This window comes from Solea senegalensis, linkage group LG4 (genome assembly GCF_019176455.1).
Source record: "Solea senegalensis isolate Sse05_10M linkage group LG4, IFAPA_SoseM_1, whole genome shotgun sequence".
Taxonomy (NCBI): Eukaryota; Metazoa; Chordata; class Actinopteri; order Pleuronectiformes; family Soleidae; genus Solea; species Solea senegalensis.
In genome coordinates, this window is record NC_058024.1 from 1,613,577 (window position 1) to 1,638,184 (window position 24,608).

The 24,608-nt window shown below is 42.1% G+C and overlaps 3 protein-coding genes across 3 annotated transcripts; all 3 read left to right on the forward strand.

The window, feature by feature from the left end:
- Positions 1-1,477: 1,477 nt before the first annotated feature.
- Positions 1,478-6,286, forward strand: LOC122767920 (membrane-spanning 4-domains subfamily A member 4A-like). The gene is made up of 7 exons (XM_044023495.1): positions 1,478-1,697; positions 3,685-3,795; positions 4,134-4,190; positions 4,300-4,437; positions 5,048-5,158; positions 5,261-5,332; positions 5,942-6,286. Exons 1-7 carry the CDS (start codon positions 1,557-1,559, stop codon positions 6,014-6,016), a joined length of 705 nt encoding a protein of 234 aa, XP_043879430.1. The 5' UTR covers positions 1,478-1,556; the 3' UTR covers positions 6,017-6,286.
- A 3,346-nt stretch (positions 6,287-9,632) lies between these two features.
- Positions 9,633-16,052, forward strand: LOC122767921 (membrane-spanning 4-domains subfamily A member 4A-like). The gene is made up of 7 exons (XM_044023496.1): positions 9,633-9,856; positions 11,621-11,731; positions 12,435-12,491; positions 12,616-12,756; positions 14,796-14,909; positions 14,990-15,043; positions 15,228-16,052. Exons 1-7 carry the CDS (start codon positions 9,716-9,718, stop codon positions 15,285-15,287), a joined length of 678 nt encoding a protein of 225 aa, XP_043879431.1. The 5' UTR covers positions 9,633-9,715; the 3' UTR covers positions 15,288-16,052.
- A 783-nt stretch (positions 16,053-16,835) lies between these two features.
- LOC122767922 (membrane-spanning 4-domains subfamily A member 15-like) lies at positions 16,836-24,022 on the forward strand. The gene is made up of 7 exons (XM_044023497.1): positions 16,836-17,030; positions 19,721-19,831; positions 20,431-20,487; positions 21,683-21,811; positions 22,863-22,976; positions 23,153-23,206; positions 23,781-24,022. Exons 1-7 carry the CDS (start codon positions 16,911-16,913, stop codon positions 23,826-23,828), a joined length of 633 nt encoding a protein of 210 aa, XP_043879432.1. The 5' UTR covers positions 16,836-16,910; the 3' UTR covers positions 23,829-24,022.
- The last annotated feature ends 586 nt before the right edge of the window (positions 24,023-24,608 follow it).

Sequence of the window (24,608 nt, forward strand, 5' to 3'; positions counted from 1 at the left end):
TCTAAGGACACAGGGTCTAAGAACATAGGGTCTAAGGGCAGAGGGTCTAAGGACTGAGGGTCTGAGAACAGAGGGTCTGAAGACAGAGGGTCTAAGGACTGAGGGTCTGAGAACAGAGGGTCTGAAGACAGAGGGTCTAAGAACATAGGGTGTAATGGCAGAGGGTGTAATGGCAGAGGGTCTGAAGACAGAGGGTCTGAGGGCAGAGGGTCTAAGGACAGAGGGTCTAAAGACGGTGGGTCTAAGGAAAGAGGGTCTGAAGACAGAGGGTCTAAAAACATAGGGTCTAAGGGCAGAGGGTCTAAGGACACGGGGTCTAAGAACAGAGGGTCTAAGAACACAGGGTCTAATGGCAGAATGTCTTAAGACAGAGGGTCTAAGGAAAGAGGGTCTAAGGACAGAGGGTCTAAAGACGGAGGGTGTCACTTGCTGACTGTAAAGCCCTTATATTTATATTTTAAATCTATATTTTATAAATATATTTGGTATAATTATACCATTACCTTTAGCTAAATTTGTATATTTTTATTTATTTTGACAGATATTCTGTGTGGCTATTCAGACTTTGCTTACACTTGACTAGAGTTGATATTTCACCAGTAAACCCAGAGAACCAGCACCTTTTACAGACTCGACCCAGTTTCATTGTTTTTACTCCTTACACTCTGACACTTATCAGCTCTGATCCACCTGTGAGACCTGTTAACTGCAAGTCCAGAGTCCAGAGGCGTTACATTTCTGGGAAGTTATACTTCATCACACATCGCACACATCATAAACCCTGTTTACCCGTAACTGTGAAAACACAAGAGGAAATGTGTGTTCTCTTCAACCTAAACAAATCTACAAAGGCTGCTTTGAATTCATTTGCTAATGAAGTAGACACAGTATCATGCATTCATCCACTGGCACACAATATAAAACCAGACGTGTACTCTCAGTGAAAACATGGCTGCGAGCAGAGACAGTAGGATAAAATAAAAATATTAAGAATGCCTAGCTGCTGGTCTACTGCTGCCTCGTGTGGTCACTTTGTGTCACTGAGGTCAGTCTGAACAAAGGTTTTGAAATGCCGAAATCACAAAATAAGACATTTGAACTTAGTGACGGAGGCAGCAGTGGATCAACAACTCCTGTGTGCTGTGATGTTAAAATCACTGATTTTCTCTATGGGCTTTGGTGTGGCGTCCTTTCTTGGATTTATTTACAGTAGTGTGAATCACCCATGTCTCACTTTAACATCACATACCCTGGTATTTACAGTAGAACAGTATTCACGACTTTCACCACCGGAGGACGCTCACGTACCACAGTTTGAGAATCGTGGCTCTTTTGCTGCTGTTTGAATCAGACTTCATGAGAAGTTTCCCCCCTCCATCATCTGTTATCTGCTTATTTAAGTGTCCAATCAGAGCTCAGTGAAGAAGGCATTGCGTCAGGGTTAGAAGTGTGGGCGTGGCCTCCTGTGTTTATAAGAGCTTCAGGAAACAGAGCGAGATATTTCAGTCAGAGCTCAGAGACATTCACCTCTCAGGACCGTTGTTTGTGTCTCCATCATGTCTTCAACCGTGTCCACGACCGTGGGGAACATGGTGGTTGTCACCCATGTCCTCCCTGCTAACGCTAACGCTGCTGAGAACACACAACAGTTAGTGGGCGTCCAGAAGTTCATCAAAGGCCGACCACAGGCGCTGGGGGTAAGAGAAAGCACAGAATACACCTTTACTTTTACTTTATGACGCAAAGAAGTACAAATACTTCATTACTGCACTTCAGTACAACTTTCACATATGTGTACTTTACTTTGTTATTTATATATCTACCAACTTGTGCTTTTACACTACTACATTTAAACTGTGTTCTTTTACAAAATTCCCCAAATAAGTATAAATTGTGTACTTTTACTGCATTCCCTAAATAAGTATAAATTGTGTACTTTTACTAAATTTCCTAAATAAGTATAAATTGTGTACTTTTACTGCATTCCCTGAAAAAGTATAAATTGTGTACTTTTACTACATTCTCTAAATAGTATAAATTGTGTACTTTTACCAAATTCCCTAAATAAGTATACTTTTACCAAATTCCCTAAATAAGTATAAATTGTGCACTTTTACTACATTCCCTAAATAAATATAAATTGTGTACTTTTACTTTACTACATTCCTAAATAAGTATAAATTGTGCACTTTTACTACTAAATAAGTATAAAGTAAATAAGTATAAATTGTGTACTTTTACTACGTTCCTAAATAAGTATAAATTGTGTACTTTTACTTCATTCCCTAAATAAGTATAAATTGTGCACTTTTACTGCATTCCCTAAATAACTATAAATTGTGTAGTTTTACTACGTTCCCTAAATAAGTATAAATTGTGTACTTTTACTACATTCCCTAAATAAGTATAAATTGTGTAGTTTTACTACGTTCCTTAAATAAGTATAAATTGTGTACTTTTACTGCATTCCCTAAATAAGTATAAATTGTGCACTTTTACTGCATTCCCTAAATAAGTATAAATTGTGCACTTTTACTACATTCCCTAAATAAATATAAATTGCGTATTTTTGCTACATTTTTTTAAATAAGTATAAATAATATACTTTTACTACATTCCCTAAATAAGTATTAATTGTGTACTTTTACTACATTCCCCAAATAAATATAAATTGTGTACTTTTTCTACATTCCCTAAATAAGTATAAATTGTGTACTTTTACTGCATTCCCTAAATAAGTATAAATTGTGCACTTTTACTACATCCCCTAAATAAATATAAATTGTGTAATTTTACTACATTTTCTAAATAAGTATAAATTGTGTACTTTTAGTGAGTGAGTGAGTTAGTAAATGAGTGAGTGAGTCATGTAGAAAGTACTGAATGATTCTGTGAACAAATCTTTTAAATGAACTGATTCTAATGATTCAGTTACACTGAAAACAATGTGTTTCTTTATGTTTGGAGAGGAAGACTGAGGTGAAACCTTGAACCACTTCCTGACAGAACTCACTGTTCCTTCAAATCAATAGAACTTAGATTTCACTTCCTGTAATGTGTGGGTTAATCACTTTTCTCTTTTAAAGTGCCTTCTTTATTCTGTTTTTACACCGGTTTTGCTGCTATATTTGGTTATCTCATGTTAATTTATACATAGTCATAGTTTTCTGGAAAAATGTAAACATTTCTTATTCTTATTTTATTGTTAATATTCTATTTTCTCTTTTAAAATTGTTATTTATATATTTGTATTTGGCACCAAGGGAGTGGCACCCAAATTTCGTTGTCCACAAAATAACGACAATAAAGGCTATTCTGATTCTGATTCTGATTCTGGTTAAGTTTCCTTTCATATGAAATAACCCAATAACTGAGAAACGGGGCAGAAGTGGCTCTTTAAGGGTTAAATCTGCAGCTGTTATGAGTCATGTGAGCGCTCGGTATGCTCGTTGCGTCTCCAATAAAAAAACATGTCCCGAACCATTCTGTGAACAAATCTGTGTATAAAAGTACCTTAAAGTGATATTTTTGGAGTCAAAGTACAAGTATGTGGCCAGAAAATGACTTTGGTAGAAGCTGAAGTCACTTTTTTATAACATTACTTCAGTAAAAGAAAGTTTATGACATTTACAGTGTGTCAGGCCTGTCCAGCATCAGTGTCTCTGCTTGTGTTTGTCTCTGCAGACGATTCAGATCATCATCGGCCTGATGATTCTCCTGTTTGGGATCGCCATGACGCCTGAGGCAGACACACTGGGAATTTACAGCGGCATCTTCGTGTGGGGAGCTGCGTTTGTGAGTCACTGTTTCACAATCATGTGAATCCCAGTCCAAAATGTTCAAAACACACACACACTCTCACACACCCACACCAAAGTCCACAGAGAAAATCAGTGATTTTAACATCACACACACAGGAGCTGTTGATCCACCGCTGCCTCCATCACTGAGTTCAAATGTCTTATTGAGCAAATTCAGTGTTTGAAATCCTCAGTGGTTTTCTCTGTGGACTTTGGTGTGGGAGAGTGAGTGGTTTACAAGCTTGAGTTTCCTGTTGGGTTTCCTGTTTCCTGTTGGAAACGTGATGTCCTACACGAACACACAGCTGATCAGTTGGTGCTTGTGTGTTTCAGTACATCACAGCTGGATCTCTGACAGTGGCTGCTGGCAGACGACCGAGCCGCTGCCTGGTCAGTATGAACATGTCACTTCTGTTTCCTCCTTCATTTCTTATTCTTTCTTTCTTTCTTTCACTCTGTGGATCAGTGTCATCATGTGTCGTCTCTCTGCTGCTCACAGGTGAACTGTGCGATGGCGTTCAGTATCGTCGCAGTGGTCACTGCCGTCACAGCCACCATCCTCTACTCTCTGGACGGTGCAGGGATTTCAATCTACTGTGGCTACTACGGCAACTATCGCTCGTGCTACAAATATATGGTATAAACAGACGTTCACACCACTGACAACTCTCTTGTTATTCTTCTGTGTTTATTCTTCCTGATGTTTTATGGTCTGGACGTAGATTCACTGTTCAGTGTGTCAGGACTTTAAAGTAAAGGGGAACCATGTTTAACAGAACACACGTCTGTGCAGGGACCCAACTGTCCTGTTGTTAGTGTCTCTCACCGTCCTGTTGTTAGTGTCTCTCACCGTCCTGTTGTTAGTGTCTCTCGTCCTGTTGTAGTGTCTCTCACTCGTCCTGTTGTTAGTGTCTCGTCCTGTTAGTGTCTCTCATGAGTGTCTCTCTCTTCCTGTTGTTAGTGTCTCTCGTCCTGTTGTTAGTGTCTCTCACTGTCCTGTTGTTAGTGTCTCTCCATCCTGTTGTTAGTGTCTCTTGTCCTGTTGTTAGTGTCTTTGTCCTGTTGTTAGTGTCTCACCCCTGTTGTTAGTGTCTCTCCTGTTGTTAGTGTCTCCCTGTTGTTGGTGTCTCTCTGTCCTGTTGTTAGTGTCTCTCACTGACCTGTTGTTGTCTCTCACCGCCCTGTTGTTTGTGTCTCTCGTCCTGTTGTTAGTGTCTCTCACCGTCCTGTTGTTTGTGTGTTTCCAGAGTCGGATGATGGGCGTCTCAGGAGTCCTGGCTGTCTTCAATGCGTTGCAGTTAATTGTCTCAGCCGTCGTCATTGGTTACGCCTGCTGTGCCAAATGCTGCTGTGGAGAGGTCTGTGTGTGTGTGTGTGTGTGTGTGTGTGTGGGTGTGTGTTATATACAATATAACATATATAAACCAATATAATATATAAATATTGTGTGTGTTTTTCAGACACCATCAGTCATTGTTGTACCTGCAGGATCTTTGGTGACTGGACAAACTGCTGCTCCCTACACTGAAGAGGTCAGGTCAAATATGTGTGTGTGTGTGTGTGTGTGTGTGTGAGATCAAATCAACATCAGTTTGAGTCTGCGACATCTCACTGTGAGACAGACGTTTGTAAACCACTCACTCTCTCACACCAAACGCCAGAGAGAAAATCAGTGATTACAGCTGCGGGGACACAGGAGCTGCTGGTCCTCTGCTGCCTCGTGTGGTCACTTTATGTCACTGAGGACAATCTGAAGCGAGGTTTTTTAAAGCTGAAGTAACAAAATAAGACATTTGAACTTAGTGATGGAGGCAGCAGAGGATCAACAACTCCTGTGTGTGTGTGATGTTAAAATCACTGATTTTCTCTATGGACTTTGGGGTTGGAGAGTGAGTGGTTTACAAAAGTCTGTCTCACAGTGAGATAAAGACGTGAACGTGTTCTGAATATCGTAGACTTAAGCTGACGTAGATTCTATGAACTCGAGTCTTCTGTTCAGTGTCTGAAGCCTGTTTTTCTCTCGGTCTCCACTGGCAGCCATGTTGTCTCTGTTTCTCAGCTTTTAGCCTGAACTGTTCCTTTAGATTGTAACCTGTGTGTGTGTGTGTGTGTGTGTGTGTGGGTGGGTGGGGTTTATGCAGATACACAACGTCAAACAAGAAGCAGGCGCCATGGCTCCTCCTTATCCTCCAGCGTACAACACTGTGGTCAACTGAAGACGGAGAGCTGACGTCACGACGACCGCCTGACTCTTCACACGACACGAGCACCTGGAATGTTTTCATATCCTTAAAAATCCAAATAATCTTTCACTGTTTCAACAGATTGACATCACGTTGTCCTCACTTGAATCCCAATCCATCTTTGATCATGAACTATTTTCTGTTTTCTTTCTGTTAAAAAGTGTTTTGTGTGATTTCAGATTCTTAAATGTCAACATGTTTCTTTGCTTTGATACGACAATAAACGGAATATCGTCACAAAAACCATGAGCTTCGCGTCGTTCACTTACCACACGTGCGAATCTGAACATTTTAAAGATTCAAAATGGTCGACTTCCTGTCGAGCTGAGGCCGCGGTCCCGATGGACTTTTTTGTTCGTCTTGGGCGGTGACATGTCTCCACCAAGTTTCGTGAAATTCGGTGAAACTCAGTTTCGTCTTTGTCCTACTGGATCTCACCTTAGGGGACGCAACTGAGGTCCTCAGTCTCTGTCTCCATGCTTCTGTTCCTGATGGAAACCAGCGCTGAAAACGTCAAACACCGCAGATTCAAATCCCACTGAAGGTACGTGACCCCCGGTGGTGTTGGTGGAGAAAATCAGGCTCATGACGACGATCTCCTGTGTTGTGTTACTGAAGAGTGTGTTCACAGGTCATGTTCGTGTGCTAACAATGTAACCAATCAGAGAAAGAGGTTTGAAACAAAACAGGAAAGACAAGGCGTTAGAAGCTTGACCCAAGCTCATCGTGGAAAGTACCTCATGTGTGATAACAAAAAATAAAGGAAATGTGACGAAATGTTGTAACTGTGGTGGAAATCACAAGGTGGGGGGGTGGAATCAGGGAGAGGGCTGATGACATGTGCAGTGGAGCTGTTGGAGGTCGGAAGCCAGATTTCCTGTGCCAATATTTTTCAGTTTTCTAAAACATATTTCATGTTTGGGCTTGATGTGCCGTGACAGAGAAATGACTTTGTGTTCAGACACGCCCACATCATATCACACAGGGGCTGAGTCAGTGATCAAGATGTTCCCCTTGATGTGTGTGGGAACGTCAACATGTTGTCAACGGTCCAGTAGCTGTGGGAACTCGGTTGCAAGTATTGCGATGTTGGTGGAAGATTGTACATCTCTGGGATGAAACGTGGGTTTAGTTTAGGAGGCCGGTAAATGAAAGGAACTGTCGTAGGGAGAGGATGTTGCTGTTAAATGCTAGACATTCAAAAGACGACAGTTCAGGGACGGGCAGGGGAGACTGTGGTAGTAAACCGCCAGGCCTCCACCACGAGCAGAGCTGCTGAGGACAGGTCTCATTTAAAACAGAAAACACATGTGGTGGATGTCAGGTTTGTCCTGTATGTGATCATGTATGAGGCGTGACTGGACACTGACAAGAGGGAGTCACGTGTCTCTGTGAAGCGTGAAGCGTCAGCGCTCTGATGTGAGACAGCTGATCCAGACGGAGCGAATGGCGTCTCCAGACCGGGAGAAGACCAGCTTTCGACGGGAGCCTCTGTGGATGTACCAGGGCCGACGTAGGAGTCCAAGTTCTTTTATCAGCGCTGTACAGGCTGGTGTTGTAGTGGCAGCAGAGAAGTTCATCATGCGTCTGTTGTTAGCCGCCAGCCACAGAGGTAGCACGCAGATCAGGGGAAGCACTCGGGGGACCTGAGACCCGAGACCAAGAGCAGGAGATCCAGGCAGGGTTTAAGGTGCTGTGGCCGGTTAGCTGCTCTACTAACCTGCTACCAGCTGCTGGATGGATAGAGAAGTCGTCGGAGTCGGTAAGATCCATGCACCAACCCGTCAAATAATCCGGTCAGTTTTACCGATTAATGGCTCACAGAGATTAGTGGCAGAAATAGTTCAGCATTATTTTAGAAGTGGAGACTTGAGGCGTCCTCTCCCACCTCTCTACGAAGGAACATACCTTGAATAGTAGTCTACGATCTCTACGTCACACGTTCACGTCTTTATCTCGCTGTGAGACTAACTTTTCCAACAGGAAACTGAAGTTTATAAACCACTCACTCTCCCACACTAAAGTCCAGAGAGAAAATCAGTGCACTACCCAGCAGCGCCCGTGGTGATCACGTGGGCTCTGCGTGTTGGATGCATGTAGATCACATGATCACAACAACAGTGTGTGTGTGTGCTACTGCTGTTTCAGAGGTTACACATGTTTCTTTAACCTCTGAACTCAGAGGCTACAAAGCCGCACAGCGAGCGCGAGCTAGCCATTAGCACCATGTTAGCTCATCCTGAGGCGAGCTGCTAAAACAACATTATATTTTATAAACCAGCGCCACGCACAGAGCTAAGTACGTCTATGGGACCGGGCCCCAAGCTCAGGGTTTACCTGTGGGACGAGTCACTCACCCTGTGTGGGTTGGGCTAATCCAAAATAGTGAAAACAAGGGGGGTGTTCTCTGAAGACACGCTGTTACTGTACATGAGAAACACGGCTGCTCTGAAAACACCCCCATTAGCACTTGGTACTTTCCTCCTGATGAAATGAACCATAGACTGTATGAAATGAACAATATTCTTATGTTGAAGGTTAAAATTGATGTAACCATTTAATTTCTATAATTAATGGGACAGTTTGTCTCAGACCTACTTGTTACCACCGTATGGTGTGGGTGACATGAGAGTGTGACGCCACACGTCAGGTAACGTGCTGCGTATCCCAGGTGCAGTTACAAACTATGACAGCAGATGGCGTACTCCCCTTTAAGCTGAATTTAAATATAAACATTCTTTCACACTGTTACACACGTGTGTATGTATGTGTGTGTATATGTATATATGTATATGTACGTGTGTGTTTATGTATATACATGTATATGTATATATGTTTATGTACGTGTGTTTATGTATGTATATGTATATATGTGTATATACATGTATATGTATATATGTATATGTACGTGTGTGTTTATGTATGTATATGTATATATATGTGTATGTACGTGTGTGTTTATGTATATGCATGTGTGTGTTTATGTATATACATGTATATGCATATATGTATATGTACGTGTGTTTATGTATATGTATATGTACGTGTGTGTTTATGTATGTATAAGTATATGTATATATATGTGTATGTACGTGTGTGTTTATGTATATACATGTATATGTATATATGTACGTGTGTTTATGTATATGTATGTGTGTGTGTCTTATTTACTCAACATGTGAGTATAAAACTGTCCGCACTGGAATCATAATCCATCTTTGATCATGTAGTATTATCTTTCTTTTTTCTTTTTTTCTTTTGTTTCTGTTAGAAAGTGTTTTGTGTGAGTTGAGATTCTTAACTGTGAATGTGTTTCTTTGCGTTTCTATGACAATAAACTGAATATCATCACAGAACAATGAGCTGCGTGTCGTTCATTTACGAAACGTGCAAATCTGTCAATCTGGGCGCCAAATTCCAAATGGCGGACTTCCTGTTGATCCCAATGGACTTTTTTCTTTAGTTTGGGTTCAAGTTTCACCGTAGGAGGCGCTATAGAGACCTGGGGCTCGATCTGTGTGTGTGTGTGTGTGTGTGTGTGTGAGCTAACGGTCCAATCAGAGCTCAGTGACGACGTCGTTGCTTCAGGGCGGAGGGCGTAGTCTGTCATACTCGGGGTAACGGCGCAGTTAGACGGTCCAAAGTCTCAGGACCGCTGTGTGTGTCTCCGTCATGTCTTCAACCGTGTCCACGGCCGTGGGGGACATGGTGGTCGTCACCCATGTCCTCCCTGCTAACGCTACCGCTGCTGACAACATACAACAGTTAGTGGGCGTCCGGAAGTTCATCGCGTGCCGACCACAGGCGCTGGGGGTAAGAGAAAGCACAGAAAACACCTTTACTTTTACTTTATGACGCAACGAAGTACAAATACTTCATTACTGCACTTCAGTACAACATTCACATATGTGTACTTTACTTTATTTATATTTCTAGCAACTTGTACTTTTATTCCACTAGTGTTAAATTGTGTACTTTTACTACATTTCCTTAATAAATTGTGTACTTTTACTCCACTATTTTTAATTTGTGTACTTTCAGTCCACTACTTTTAAATGGTGTACTTTTACTACATTTCCAATAAATTGTGTACTTGTATTACATTTCCTAAATAAATTGTGTACTTGTATTACATTTCCTAAATAAATTGTGTACTTTTATATATTTCCTAAATAAATGGTGTGCTTTTATATATTTCCTAAATAAATTGTGTACTTTTACTCCACTACTTTTAAATTGTGTACTTTTACTCCACTACTTGTTTAAATTGTGTACTTTTTCCACTCCTAACTATAAATTGTGTACTTTTATATATTTCCTAAATAAATGGTGTGTAAATTGTGTACTTTTACTCCACTACTTTTAAATTGTGTACTTTTACTCCACTACCTTTAAATTGTGTACTTTTACTCCACTACTTTTAAATTGTGTACTTTTACTCCACTACCTTTAAATTGTGTACTTTTACTCCACTACTTTTAAATTGTGTATTTGTACTACATTTCTGAGATAAATTGTGTACTTTAACTAGTAGGGGTGCAAAAGATCAAAAAACTCACGGATCGGATCATTTTTCTGCTCAGCAAAAAAAAGTGTGTCACAATGTTTTCGCTGAAGTGGGTTCGTGACGGCGCACCGTCGTCACGTGGCTCGAGCACTTTGAGCGTGTGTTTAAAGCCCTCGTTTTGCACAAGCGAATATGACCTCATGTCTGCACCTATAAACACACCGATAGCGTTTGTGCAACAAGGGGCTGCTTAAATGCCAAAATGCTCCCATACTGGGGATTTAAATGACGCGGGGCGTTCAAGCTCCTCCGTTCCTCCGCGCGCCATGACCACGCTGTGTGTGGACTGAACATGCGCACAATTTGTGTGCCGAACCGGAGATATTGATCCGAACGGATAACGGATCAATGATGATCCGTTGCACCATTATTAACTACATTTCCTTGATAAATTGTGTACTTTTACTACATTTCCTAGACAAATTGTGTACTTTTACTACATTTCCTAAATAAATTGTACTTTTACTACATTTCCTAATAAATTGTACTTTTACTACATACTACATTTCTAAATAGATTGTACTTTTACTACATTTCCTAGATGAATTGTGTACTTTTACTACATTTCCTAGATAAATTGTGTACTTTTACTACATTTCCTAAATAAATAGTCTACTTTTACTACATTTCCTAAATAGATTGTACTTTTACTACATTTCCTAGATGAATTGTGAACTTTTACTACATTTCCTTAATCAATTGTGTATGTTTACTACATTTCTTAGATAAATTGTGTACTTTTACCACATTTCCTAGATAAATTGTGTACTTTTACTACATTCCCTAGATAAATTGTGTACTTTTACTACATTTCCTAAATAAATTGTGTACTTTACTACATTCCCTTGATAAATTGTGTACTTTTACTCACTACAGTCACATGATGAGGAGAAAAATAACGTGCATTATCGCATGTTTTCAATGAAGACTTTCTCTATGGTTAGAAAAGAAACCAGGAACAAACCAGGCCTGTCCAGCGTCACCTTCTCTGCTTGTGTTTGTCTCTACAGACGGTTCAGATCCTCGTCGGCATCATCATGTTCCTGTTTGGGCTCGCGATGACGCCTCGTGTAGATGCGATTGGAGTTATCACAGGCATCTTCGTCTGGGGAGCTGCGTTTGTAAGTCACAGTTTCACAATCATGTAAAACCCATTTTTTTCTCTTTGGCTTTCAACCCAGTATGAGATGTTGGTTTTTATCTTTTTATAGTTTTATTGCATGACTTTTTCATTTGGGGTTTTATTAATGCTTTCTACAGTATTTTATTTTATTTTCATTGTTTTGTGTCATTTTATTATATTTTACTTGTCTTATTTATCTCTGCTGCACTTTGTTTCAGCTGTTGTTGTTTTTTAATGTGCTTTATAAATAAAGTTGGACTGGATTGAATCCCAGTCCAAAAAGGTCAAACCTCGTCAGGTAGAAGGGGAGTTTCTTGAAGGAGGAGGAATAATGGCGACTCACCTCTGTCAATGCAGAGAGCAATGTCCAACACCGCTCACTCTCCCACACCAAAGTCCACAGAGAAAATCAGTGATTTTAGCTGCGGGGCCACAGGAGCTGCTGGTCCTCTGCTGCCTCGTGTGGTCACTTTGTGTCATTGAGGTCATTCTGAACATAAAACACTGGAGTGACAAAATAAGACATTTGAACTTAGTGATGGAGGCAGCAGAGGATCAGCAACTCCTGTATGTGTGACTTTCTCTGTGGACTTTGGTGTGGGAGAGTGAGTGGTTTACAAGCTTGAGTTTCCTGTTGGAAACGTGATGTCCATGTTTCTACACGAGCACACAGCTGATCAGTTTGTGCTTGTGTGTTTCAGTACATCACAGCTGGATCTCTGACAGTGGCTGCTGCCAGACGACCGAGCCGCTGCCTGGTGAGTATAAACATGTCACTTCTGTTTCCTCATTCATTTCTTATTCTTTCTTTCTTTCACTCTGTGGATCAGTGTGAGTGTCGCCGCTCTCTCACGTCGTGTGTCGTCTCTCTGCTGCTCACAGGTGAACTGTGCGATGGCGTTCAGTATCGTCGCAGTGGTCACTGCCGTCGGAGCAATCGCCATCTACGCTCTGGACGCTGCAGACATTTCATTCTTCTGCTCGAACTACAGTGACTCCTCGTACAGCTGCGCCCTTTACAAGGTATTAACAAAAACAGACGTTCACACACTGTTGTTGAAAGTGTGTCAACTTCTCCAGTCAGTAATTAGTCTGTTGTTATTGTTATTGTCTCTTCAGTAACCTCACCGTCCTTGTTAGAGCCATTTTTGGTTTATGTGTGTGTTTATTTTATATGTAATATCTGGAAGCCACAGTAGGTGGCGCTCAGTACTGTGGGGTGCAGGAAATTGGTAAATAGAATAGCAGGTAATTACTCAGCAGGTGTGCTGCTTACTCGGGAAGCACACAGTTTTTGACCGTCGTCGTCACTTTGGTGTGGCGAACGTGAGCCATTTGTTTGGAATTTGCATTCAAGTCACAAAGTTAATGTCAGTGTCTGCACAGTTCAGCAGAGGTCGCTTATTTTTTGTGAGCGCAAACCGTGAATAAATACACTGTATACTGTGACTGTATACAACACTCACGTGTTTCATTCATTCATTGGACCCGGAAGACGACGTGTCAACTACTATAGTAACAGTACAGCAGTCACTATAGTCCTGTTGTTTGTGTCTCTCACTGTCCTGATGTTAGTGTCTCTCATTGTCTTGTTGTTAGTGTCGCTCACTGTCTAGTTGTTAGTGTCTCAGTCCTGTTGTTGTGTCTCTCACTGTCCTGTTGTTAGTGTCTCTCACTGTTGTTGTTGTTAGTGTCCTGTTGTTAGTTTGCCTCACTGTCCTGTTGTTTGTGTCTCACTATCCTGTTGTTAGTGTCTCTCTCCTGTTGTTAGTGTCTCTCACCGTCCTGTTTTTAGTGTCTCTCGTCCTGTTGTTTGTGTCTCTCACCGTCTTGTTGTTAGTGTCTCTCGTCCTTTTGTTATTCTCTCATTGTCTTGTTGTTAGTGTCTCACTGTCCTGTTTGTGTCTCTCACGTCTTGTTGTTAGTGTCTCTGTCCGTTTGTTAGTGTCTCATTGTCTTGTTGTTAGTGCCTCTCGTCCTGTTGTTAGTGTCTCTCACCGTCTACAGTATTTTTGTTAGTGTCTCTCATTGTCTTGTTGTTAGTGTCTCTCACTGTCCTGTTGTTAGTGTCTCACCGTCCTGTTGTTAGTGTCTCTTGTCCTGTTGTTAGTGTCTCTCGTCCTGTTAGTGTCTCTCTCTGTTGTTAGTGTCTCTGTCCTGTTGTTAGTGTCTCACGTCCTGTTGTTAGTGCCTCTCACCGTCCTGTTGTAGTGTCTCTCGTCCTGTTGTGTCTCTCACCGTCCTGTTGTTAGTGTCTCGTCCTGTTAGTGTCTCTGTCCTGTTGTTTGTGTCTCTCACCGTCCTGTTAGTGTCTCTCGTCCAGTTGTTAGTGTCTCTCACTGTCCTGTTGTTAGTGTCTCTCGTCCTGTTGTTAGTGTCACTGTCCTGTTGTTTGTGTCTCTTGTTAGTGTCTCTCACTCTCTGTCCTGTTGTTAGTGTCTCTCGTCCTGTTGTTAGTGTCTCTCTTACTGTTGTTAGTGTCTCACTGTCCTGTTGTTAGTGTCTCTCACTGTCCTGTTGTTAGTGTCTACCACCGTCTGTTGTTAGTGTCTCACTGTCCTGTTGTTAGTGTCTCTCACTGTCCTGTTGTTAGTGTCTCTCGTCCTGTTGTCTCGTCCTGTTGTTTGTCCTGTTGTTTGTGTCTCTCACCTGTTGTTAGTGTCTCTCACCGTCCTGTTGTTAGTGTCTCTGTCCTGTTGTTAGTGTCTCTCACCATCCTGTTGCTCTCGTCCTGTTGATAGTGTCTCTCGTCCCACTGTTGTTAGTGTCTCTCACCGTCCTGTTGTTAGTGTCTCTCGTCCTGTTGGTGTCTCTCACTGTCTCGTGTTAGTGTCTCTCCTGTTGTTAGTGTCTCTCACCGTCCTGTTGTTTGTGTATCTCGTCCTGTTGTTAGTGTCTCTCACCATCCTTTGTTTGTGTTTCTGTCCTGTTGTTTGTGTCTCTCGTCCTGTTGTTAGTGTCTCAATGTCCTGTTGTTAGTGTCTCTCACCGTCCTGTTGTTAGTGTCTCTCTCACCGTCCTGTTGTTAGTGTCTCACTGTCCTTTTGTTTGTGTGTTTTCAGAGTCGGATGCACGGCGTCTCAGGAGTCCTGATTGTCTTCAATGTGTTGCAGCTGGCCATCTCAGCCGTCGTCATTGGTTACGCCTGCAATGCCACGTGTAACTGCGGTGGAGAGGTCTGTGTGTGCGTTATTTACAATATACCATATATAAACCAATAGATTATATAAACATAGTGTGTGTGTGTGTCTTTCAGATACCATCACACTATTTGGTGCCTGGACAAACTGCTGCTCCCAACGCTGAAGAGGTGAGTGGTTTACAAACTTCACTTTCCTGTAGGAAAAGACTGTGAGATAAAGACGTGAACGTGTTCTGAAGATATCGGAATCTTAAACTGACGTAGATTCTTTAAACATGAGTCTTTTGTTAAGTGTCTTTAAGTCTGAACTGTTCCTTTGTGTGTGTGTGTGTGTATGTGTGTGTTGATGCAGAACTTCAAAGGAGAGGCGAGCGCCATGATTCCTCCTCGTCCTCCAGCGTACAACAACTGAAGACGGTGACCTGACGTCACCAGGGGCACCAGCCTGGTATTCATGTTACCATGTCCTTAAAAATCCAAATACTGTTCAATGTTTATTAAGAAATTCCAAATCTCACACACACACACACACATATATATATATATATATATATACATATATCAGTAATAAGCCTGTAATGATATGCCATCAAAACTGAAATCGTGACAACCCACGAACCTGTGTTGCGGTGGGAAAACACAGACACGCCCCTTCAAACTCCCACAGTTTGTGCCTCCAATACAGATGCAGCTCTATGAGCGGTCAGTGCGACCAAACTTTCTTACTTTACTATTTAGTTCATATTGAAAGAATCAAATGTAAACATCTGTACGTTGAAGACACATGTTCTCCTCCTCCGTCTGCGTGTCACATGACTACGTTTGTTTCGTTATTTTGTGGTTTATGGCACAGAGAGACGCGTGAATCATCTCCACAATGGAGTTGAGTTGTGCCCTCCCCAATGACATGTGACTTTGGTGTATCGTTACAGGCCCATACATATATATATGTACACATATAAATATATGTGTACATATATGTGTGTGTGTGTGTCTTATTTACTCAACATGTTAGTATAAAACTGTCCTCACTGTTACCATAATCCGTCTTTGATCATGTAGTATTTTCTTTGAGTGTTTTCTTTCTGTTAGAAAGTGTTTTGTGTGAGTTTAGATTCTTAAATGTGAACGTGTTTCTTTGTTTTTCTACGACAATAAACTGAATATCATCACAAAACAATGAGCTACGCGTCGTTCATTTATGAAGCGTGAAAATCTGCCAAGGCGGGCGCCAAATTCAAAATGGCTGACTTCCTGTTGAGCTGAGGCCATGGTCCCTATAGAATTTTTTGTCTGTCTTGGGCTGTGACGTGTCTCCACCAATATTTGTGAAATTTGGTGCAACTTAGTTTTGGCTTTGTCCTACTGGATCTCCCCTCTGGGGGCGCGACTGAGCCATTTTTCCCTAATCTCGTGTGGAGTTTTGAGCAGATCGGTCAATGTGCAGTTAAGTTCAAGGTAACTTCCTGTTCAGTGGCGAAATGGCGGCTAAATTGAAAAGAGTCGTGTTTGTAGACTTCCTGTTGGGTCAAGTTTGTGTTTGTAGACGCGTCCAGGGTGTTACAGGGACACTCCCCATTTTGTGGCCAACGGTCAAAATTAGCCAAAATGTGAAGTGTTGCGTGCAAATTGATGCAACACTTCACATTTCCCTCCATTGTTGGTACGATGAACGTGCTCAGACGCGTTTGTTCATTTACAAAACGTGCATATTTGCCAAGATGGACGCCATCTTCTTTTCTGTGATAAGTTTTCACCAAGTCTTGTGGAATTCACTGCAGATTAGTTTTGGTTCAAGTTTCATGTTAGGAGGCGCAACAGCAACATTTTATGTACGATCTTTAAATCTGTTTGATCTTTCTGAACCTTCGTCAGAAAGTGCCTAAACAGCGCGCGCGCACACACACACACACACGCTGATTCTAACGGTCCAATCAGAGCTCAGTGACGACGTCATTGAGCGGAGGGCGTAGTCGCTCACGCTCCGTGTAACGGCGCAGTCAACAGTCTCAGGACCGTCCCGTGTGTCTCTGTCATGTCTTCAACCGTGTCCACGACCGTGGGGGACATGTGTGTCGTCACCCACGTAAACACAGAGCAGCAGAACTCAGTGGGCGTCCGGAGGTTCATCAAGGGACAACCACAGGCGCTGGGGGTAAGAGAAAGCACAGAATACACCGTTCATTTTGATCACTACTTTTAATTTGTGTACTTTTACTACACATCCTATATAAATGGTGTACTTTTACTCCACTACTTTTAATTTGTGTACTTTTACTACACTTCCTATATAAATTGTGTACTTTTTACCACTACTTTTTAATTTGTGTACTTTTTTACACTTCCTATATAAATTGTGTACTTTTTACACTTTTAAATTGTGTACTTTTAATACACTTCCTATATAAATTGTGTACTTTTACTCCACTACTTTTAATTTGTGTACTTTTACTACACTTCCTATATAAATTGTGTACTTTTACTCCACTACTTTTAAATTGTGTACTTTTACTACACTTCCTATATAAATGGTGTACTTTTACTCCACTACTTTTAAATCGTGTACTTTTACTACACTTCCTATATAAATTGTGTACTTTTACTCCACTACTTTTAAATCGTGTACTTTTACTACACGTCCTATATAAATTGTGTACTTTTACTCCACTACTTTTAAATGGCGTACTTACACTGGCGTATTACACTACATTCCCTAAATATTTTTTTTTGACATCAAATCACTGTTTTGCAAACAGGTTCAAGCAAAGTAAAAAAAAAACAGGGTAAAAACTCTTTTTCTATTCTAATAATAATAATAATCATTATTATTTAAAACCAGCTGTGCTTTAAACGTGGATTATAGTGGTGCAACGGATCATCATTGATCCGTGATCCGTTCGGATCAATATCTCCGGTTTTGTGCGCATGTTCAGTCCACACACAGCGTGGTCATGGCGTGCGGAGGAACAGAGGAGCTTGAACGCCCCGCGTCATTTAAATCCTCTGTCCAACCTCACCAACAACAATCAGACCGGGCTAAAGCCATCACAAACGCTACCTGTGTGTTTATAGGTGCAGCCCCGATGTTAAAAACATCGGCACAAAAGTACAAATAAATGGAATAATCATAAGTGATTATAACTGATAACTGATCTACAGTTGGACGTTGTTGCCTTTGATTCTTGTGTGTGACGTACATTAACTCTTAGTTTGTTTCCATGTCTTGTCACTAATTCTCCTGTCATTTCAGATCCCGCCTTCCCTCTATGCAATCAGCTCATTTCCCTCACCTGCATTTCCCCGCCCATCTCCTCACCTGCAGTTCATGTGCTCGTTGCGTCCCTCAGTGTATAAATACCAGCCCATTCTCATGTGAGCGCTGCCAGATTGTCTTGTGTTAGTGTTTTTTTCTTGCCAAGCCTCTCCAGCATTTCTAAGTAGCCTTTTTGTTTTGACCCTGTTCTGCCTTTCTTGGACTTCGGGTTCCCGCCTGCCTCTTGTTGGATTTGTTTGCCTGTTTGTGAGGTATCTCCTGGTTTTGACTTCATAAACTAAGGCCATCTGAGAGTGATAATCCCTCCAGCGTGTTCTGTGTCTGCCCCAGGGCCTCTTACCAGAGGAACGTGGTCCAGGAGGCATCCTCACCAGTTTTTCGGAGGGCTGTGGTGCCCAATGACTTATAATAACAAAGCTGTCAACGCCTTTACTTGTTGTAGGAATAGGATAAATACTTTATTAATCCCTGAGGGAAATTATTTCTCTGCATTTGACCCATCGTAGAATTAGGAGCAGTGGGCTGCCACATTGAGTAGCACCCAAGGAGCAATGGGGGTTGGGTACCTTGCTCAGGGGTACCCCAGCCCTTTCGACCTGGTGGGGACTTGAACCAGCAACAAGCCAAGTTCCCTTTCCACTTGGCCACGGGCTGCCCACAATAGGCCTTACCAGGTCATCTTGGCGCCAACCCTCACCTTACTTCTTCCCCATGGGTTAGGGTTTCATCCCCCGGGGATAGGCAACCCCAATCCCGAAATCCCCGAAATCTTCCCCGAAATCGAGTTGTTTCTTGTACATGATATACTTAGAAGTCGTCTTTTCTTCCACTTTTCTGAGATTTCTCTCAAAATCCCCTAGTGTAGTGAAAACTTCAGGACTGCTAGCTTGGGGAATAGTTGCCGTACGTCACTTCCAGCACCACAGCCCTCCGAAAAATCCTCACCCATCCTCACCAGACCTGAACCACCTTAACTGACTCCTCTCAGTGCAGGGGGGCAGGTACTGAGAGTCGTCTGAGCTTCAAACCCGAACCCTGATCCCAGTCCCCCTGCGGAGAAAACTCTTTTCCACCACCTGTATCCGCCATCTGGTCCTTTTGGTCTCGATCCGCAGCTCGTGACCGTCGGTGAGGGTTCCCTTCTGGCCTCTTCGACCAGGGACGAAGACACAGCGGCTGTGTTTGTAATTGGGGGAGGAGTCTATGACAATGAGCCTTGTGTTGATTGGACAAGAGGGTGATGAGAGAGTGAACCAGTGAAATAAGAGTGGATGATGAAAGCCTAAGAATGCAGTAGCTGGTGTTTGACCAGAGAGGGCAGCAGATACACAACATGTACAATTTCAATACTTGAACTTTGAACCTGGATCAACAAATGACATTAACAAGATCCACGTTTACAGTGGTTTACACCTGAAAACACTGGTTTACACCTGAAAACACTGGTTTACACCTGAAAACGCTGGTTTAGAGGGTTAGTTACACTGTAACATGCCGATTTAACGACTGTCGACAGCAACGTGTCTGACGCTGGTCTGAAACAGCGTCTCTGCTTGTGTTTGTCTCTGCAGACGGTTCAGATCATCATCGGCGTGATGGTTTTCCTGATTGGGATTACGATGGCGCCTGATGGAGACACAATGGGAATTCACAGCGGCGCCTTCGTCTGGGGATCTGCGTTTGTGAGTCACTGTTTCACAATCATGTGAATGCCAGTCTCAAACCTCAGAGTCAACGTCCAACGCCACTCACTCTCCCACACCAAAGTCCAGAGAGAAAATCAGTGATTTTTAGCTGTGGGGACACGGGAGCTGCTGGTCCTCTGCTGCCTCGTGAGGTCACTTTGTGTCACTGAGGTTTTTTAAAGCCGAAGTGACAAAATAAGACATTTGAACTTAGTGATGGAGGCAACAGAGGATCAACAACTCCTGTGTGTGTGTGTGTGTGTGTGATGTTAAAATCACTGATTTTCTCTGTGGACTTTGGTGTGGGAGAGTGAGTGGTTTACAAACTTCAGTTTCACACTGAGATAAAGACGTGAACACATGTTGTTAATTCGATCATGTGATGAGTTTCCCTTGGTGCAGCTCTGCTGTCTCTGACTTGAAAGTGAAGTGTGTAAAAGTCATTGGTTTCCTCTGTGGGCGTTGGTGCAGGCAAAAGATCAGTTTCCTGACATAAGAGCATGTGTGCGGCATTAAGTCTTGAGTCGGTGCCAGGAAGTGGAGATGTTTTCACTTCACTGTTGTGCAACAAACTTGTTTGTGCTTGTGCGTTTCAGTCCATCACAGCTGGATCTCTGACAGTCGCTGCTGCCACAAAACTCAACCGCTGCCTGGTGAGTATGAACATGTGCAGGACCAGGACAATGATGATGCTGTTGAAGCTCTGGAATCACAGAGTGTGTGTTGTCCCAGTCCTCTCACGCTACGGCAGCGCGACTCAGCGTTAGGGTCAGAGGTCACTTGAAGTTTCTGGGAGCTGGTTCCACAGGAGAGGAGCTTGGTCCCTGAAAGCTCTCTCCTCTTATGGTGCTCTTGTAACTCCACTCCTGACAGAACCTGCTGTTTTTTTACCTGGTTCAGCTGAGCTGATACTAAAGTGTGACATCATCACACTGCCGGCCTCTGATTGGTCAGAGAGTGACGTCCGACACACATTTTCAAATTCACAAACTTTCAAAGATTTCTAGGAGCTTCTTTTAAGGGCTTGGAACATTCTTATTTTCAAAATGTATGATTATATTATATGATTTTAAAGATCCCATAGCCCGGAAGTGCCAATTAACCCTGCGTTTTTGTGTGTATCTGCGTCATGAAGCCCTAAAAGTCCATAACAATCAGTTCAGCCACTGCTGAGAGCGCAGGGTTTGATTGTTTTCCTGAGCTCTACGAAGCGGAACAACACTTCCGTTCACTTGTTACGTCACTGGCGAATTTCACCACTCCTCTAAACAGCAGCGCCTCCTAGTCTGGGCACTAGAGTGCGGGCACATCCGGTGACGTACTTTCAACCGCAGAAGAAGAAGAACTATAATTACGTCACTTCCAGGTAACTGGCCAATCACAAGACAGTCCGTGTTCTGTGGGTGTGGTTTTGGTCAGTGATGAGACATTTACATCAGCTCGTTTGTAGCGACGAGGACGTTTTTGACCATGAAAACAACTTCATGTTCAAGTACACCTCCATATGCTCCACCATGCTATGGCCGCTTTAAATTTTCAAGGACCCTTTTAAGCACTTTCAATGACCCATGTCTATTTGTCTATTTTCTTTCAAGGGCTTTGACATATTTTTTTTCTTAAAACTCTCAAGGATTTCAAGGACCAGTGTATTAACACAGTGGAGGTGAACTGGTAACCTTTGTTGCTTTGACGTCGCGTTCATGACTCTGCAGTGACGACACTCTCTGACCAATCACAGGCTGGTAGTCTGATGACGTCACACCTGCTCATAATCTCGTCGGCCTGCTTGTTTGCTCGTTGTGTGCGTACTTCTGTCATTCTCTCGTCTCGTGTCTCTGCTTCTCACAGATTAAATGTGCGATGGCGTTCAGTATCGTCACAGCAGTCACTTCCACCATAGCCGCCATCCTCTACTCTGTGGATTTTTTTGTTCTACTTCTGTTCATTCGCTGTGGTTACGACTGCGAACTGTTCAAGGTATGTTAGTGTCTCTCACTGTCCTGTTGTTAGTGTCTCTCACTGTCCTGTTGTTAGTGTATCTCGTCCTGTTGATAGTGTCTCTCTCACCGTCCTGTTAGTGTCTCTCACTGTCTGTTATTGTGTCTCTACTGTGCTGTTAGATGTATCTCATCCTGTTGATAGTGTCTCCTCGTCCTGTTATTGATGTCTCTCACTGTATATTTATTTAGTATCTCTGCTATCACTAGTATTATACGTCCTGTTAATGGAAATTATCTCTGCGTCCTTTTGTTGGTATCTCTACCGTCCTATTGTTGTGTCTCTGGTCTATTTATTGAGTATCTCTCCAAATCCTGTTATTAGTAATCTCTCACCGTCCTGTTGTTGTATGTATCTCGTCCTATTTGTTAATTAATATCATATTTGTGTAAATACATTTGTTTGTGTATATTACTGTTTGTTAAGTATCTCTCTCACCGTCCTGTTTATTTAAATGTCTCTCACTGTCTCATTCAGTATCTCGTCCTGTTATTGGTACTTCTCTCCACAGTATATTGTTTGTGTCTCTGCAGTATCCTATTTGTTAAAGTGTCTCTCTTCCTTTGTGTATCTCATGCTGTGTTATGTCACTCACCATCTATTTGTTTTATTCTCTGTCTGTATTGTGTCCTATTATAGCTATTTAATCCTTCCCTGACTCTGATGTTTGTGCTTCCATTATTTATTTTGAGTGTCAAACCCTGTTGTTTCTCGTCCTGTTTTATTCTCTTGTCCTGTTAGCAATTGTCTCACCGTCTATTTTGTTTTGTCTCTGTCCTGTTGTTAGTGTCTCTCCGTCCTATTTGTTAATGTCTCTCCACCATCCCTATTTGTTTTTGTCTCTAGTCTGTTATTGGAAAACAATATCCTGTGCTCTAGACCCTGTTGGTTTGTGTCTTGTCCTGTTGTAATTGTCTCACCGTCCTGTTGTTTGTGTCTCTCGTCCTGTTGTTAGTGTCTCTCACCGTCCTCTTGTTTGTGTCTCTCGTCCCGTTGTTAGTGTCTTACCATCATGTTTGTGTGTTTCCAGAGTCGGATAGAGGGCATCTCAGTAGTCCTGGTTGTCTTCAGCCTGTTACAGATGATCGTCTCAGTCGTCATTGCGGGTTACGCCTGCTGTGCCACATGTGACGGCCAAGAAGAGGTGAGTCGACAGACAGACAGACAGACAGACAGACTATGAAAGACAAGTGCAGGGGAAGATTATGAAGACGCTGCTTTTCCAAACAACAGTCACAGTAACATTTTCATGTATGATCTTTAAATGTGTTTGATATTTGTGTGTGTGTGTGTGTGTGTGTGTGTGTGTGTGTCTTCCAGACACCTGCAGTATATTTGGCGACTGGACAAACTGCTGCTCCCAACGCTAAAGAGGTCAGGTCAAATGTGTGTGTGTGTGTGTGTGTGTTTGAAAAAACTAACAACAGTTCAAATCTACAATGTCTACGTCACATATTGATGAAGTTGAAACAACAACGATATGTCAAGGCCCTTGAATGTTTTTGAAAATGGCCCTAAAAGCACATGGGTCATTGAAAGTGCTTGAATTCTGTTCAAGAAAGAAACTGAAGTTGATATTTCGGTAGAAATCCAAGCACAGACATGTTTGTTGCACAACCGTGAAGTGAAAACATCTCCACTTCCCGGCACTGACTCAGGACTTAATGCCACATGTTCTTACGTCAGGACACTGATCTTCTGCAGCACCAACGCCCACAGAGGAAACCAGTGATTTTTACAACACAACACACTGATTTTTAAAGCTGAAATCACAAAATCAGACATTTGAACTCAGTGATGGAGGCAGCAGTGGATCATGACGTTAAAATCACTGATTTTCTCTCTGTCTCCACTGGCAGCCATGTTGCCTCTGTTTCTCAGCTTTTAGTGTGATCTGTCCTTTTAGATTGTAACGTGTGTGTGTGTGTGTGTGTGTGTGTGTGTGTAGGCGAGCGTAATGATTCCTCCTCCAGCGTACACCACTGTGGTCAACTGAGCTGATGTCACAGCGAGCACCAGTCTGGGATGTTTTCATGTCCTTCAACATCCAAATAATCTTTCATTGTTATTCACATCATGTTGTTCTCACTTGAATGACAATCTATTTTTGATCATGTACTATAGTCTTGTTTTTTCTGTAAATATGTTTCTTTGCTTTTCTACGACAATAAACGGAATATGACAAAACAATGAGCTGTGAGGACGAGATTTTTCTCTGCATTTAGGAAACAGAGGAAACATTTTTTTGAACCAAAATAATTGACCAATGAATCAATACCTGAAATAATCATGAGGTTAAAATGATGAAAGTGAATGTTACTGTTCTATGTAAATGTAAGGACTGGGTGTGGCTCAGGTATTTTCTCTTTAACTTTACTTCCACACATGCAGCAGTTTACTGCGTGTCTCTCACCGTCCTGTTGTATTAAACAAGTGAAGCTCATTTACTATAAATTCTTATATCAATTGTAGCAACCGATAACGTAATAACGGCCAATAACGTAATCATTAAAATGTAATAAAACCAATAATGTAATTAAGTTGTTGAGCCAATAATGTAATAACTTTTTGCCAATTATGTTATTGGCCTTGCATTAAAAAAATTCTTAACTGAGGTATCAATTTATTTTCAATTTCTGGAGTGAAAGTGTCACACTTAGCCTTAGCATTGCATCTTGCAACAGATGCTTAAATATCCAACCATAGATACCCCTCCACCCTCGAACCCCCCTCCACACGAGGCCTAAAGGAGCAATTAAGAGTCAATTTGGACTCT

Excerpts from the sequence above, each read along its gene's own strand:
- LOC122767920 (XM_044023495.1), top strand. The coding sequence starts at position 1,557 with ATGTCTTCAACCGTGTCCACGACCGTGGGGAACATGGTGGTTGTCACC. Across the intron at positions 1,698-3,684 it reads GCCGACCACAGGCGCTGGGG|ACGATTCAGATCATCATCGG; the intron begins GTAAGAGAAAGC and ends TTGTCTCTGCAG. Across the intron at positions 4,191-4,299 it reads GACGACCGAGCCGCTGCCTG|GTGAACTGTGCGATGGCGTT; the intron begins GTCAGTATGAAC and ends TGCTGCTCACAG.
- LOC122767921 (XM_044023496.1), top strand. The coding sequence starts at position 9,716 with ATGTCTTCAACCGTGTCCACGGCCGTGGGGGACATGGTGGTCGTCACC. Across the intron at positions 12,757-14,795 it reads ACAGCTGCGCCCTTTACAAG|AGTCGGATGCACGGCGTCTC; the intron begins GTATTAACAAAA and ends GTGTGTTTTCAG. Across the intron at positions 15,044-15,227 it reads CTGCTCCCAACGCTGAAGAG|AACTTCAAAGGAGAGGCGAG; the intron begins GTGAGTGGTTTA and ends GTGTTGATGCAG.
- LOC122767922 (XM_044023497.1), top strand. The coding sequence starts at position 16,911 with ATGTCTTCAACCGTGTCCACGACCGTGGGGGACATGTGTGTCGTCACC. Across the intron at positions 19,832-20,430 it reads TCGTCTGGGGATCTGCGTTT|TCCATCACAGCTGGATCTCT; the intron begins GTGAGTCACTGT and ends TGTGCGTTTCAG. Across the intron at positions 21,812-22,862 it reads ACGACTGCGAACTGTTCAAG|AGTCGGATAGAGGGCATCTC; the intron begins GTATGTTAGTGT and ends GTGTGTTTCCAG.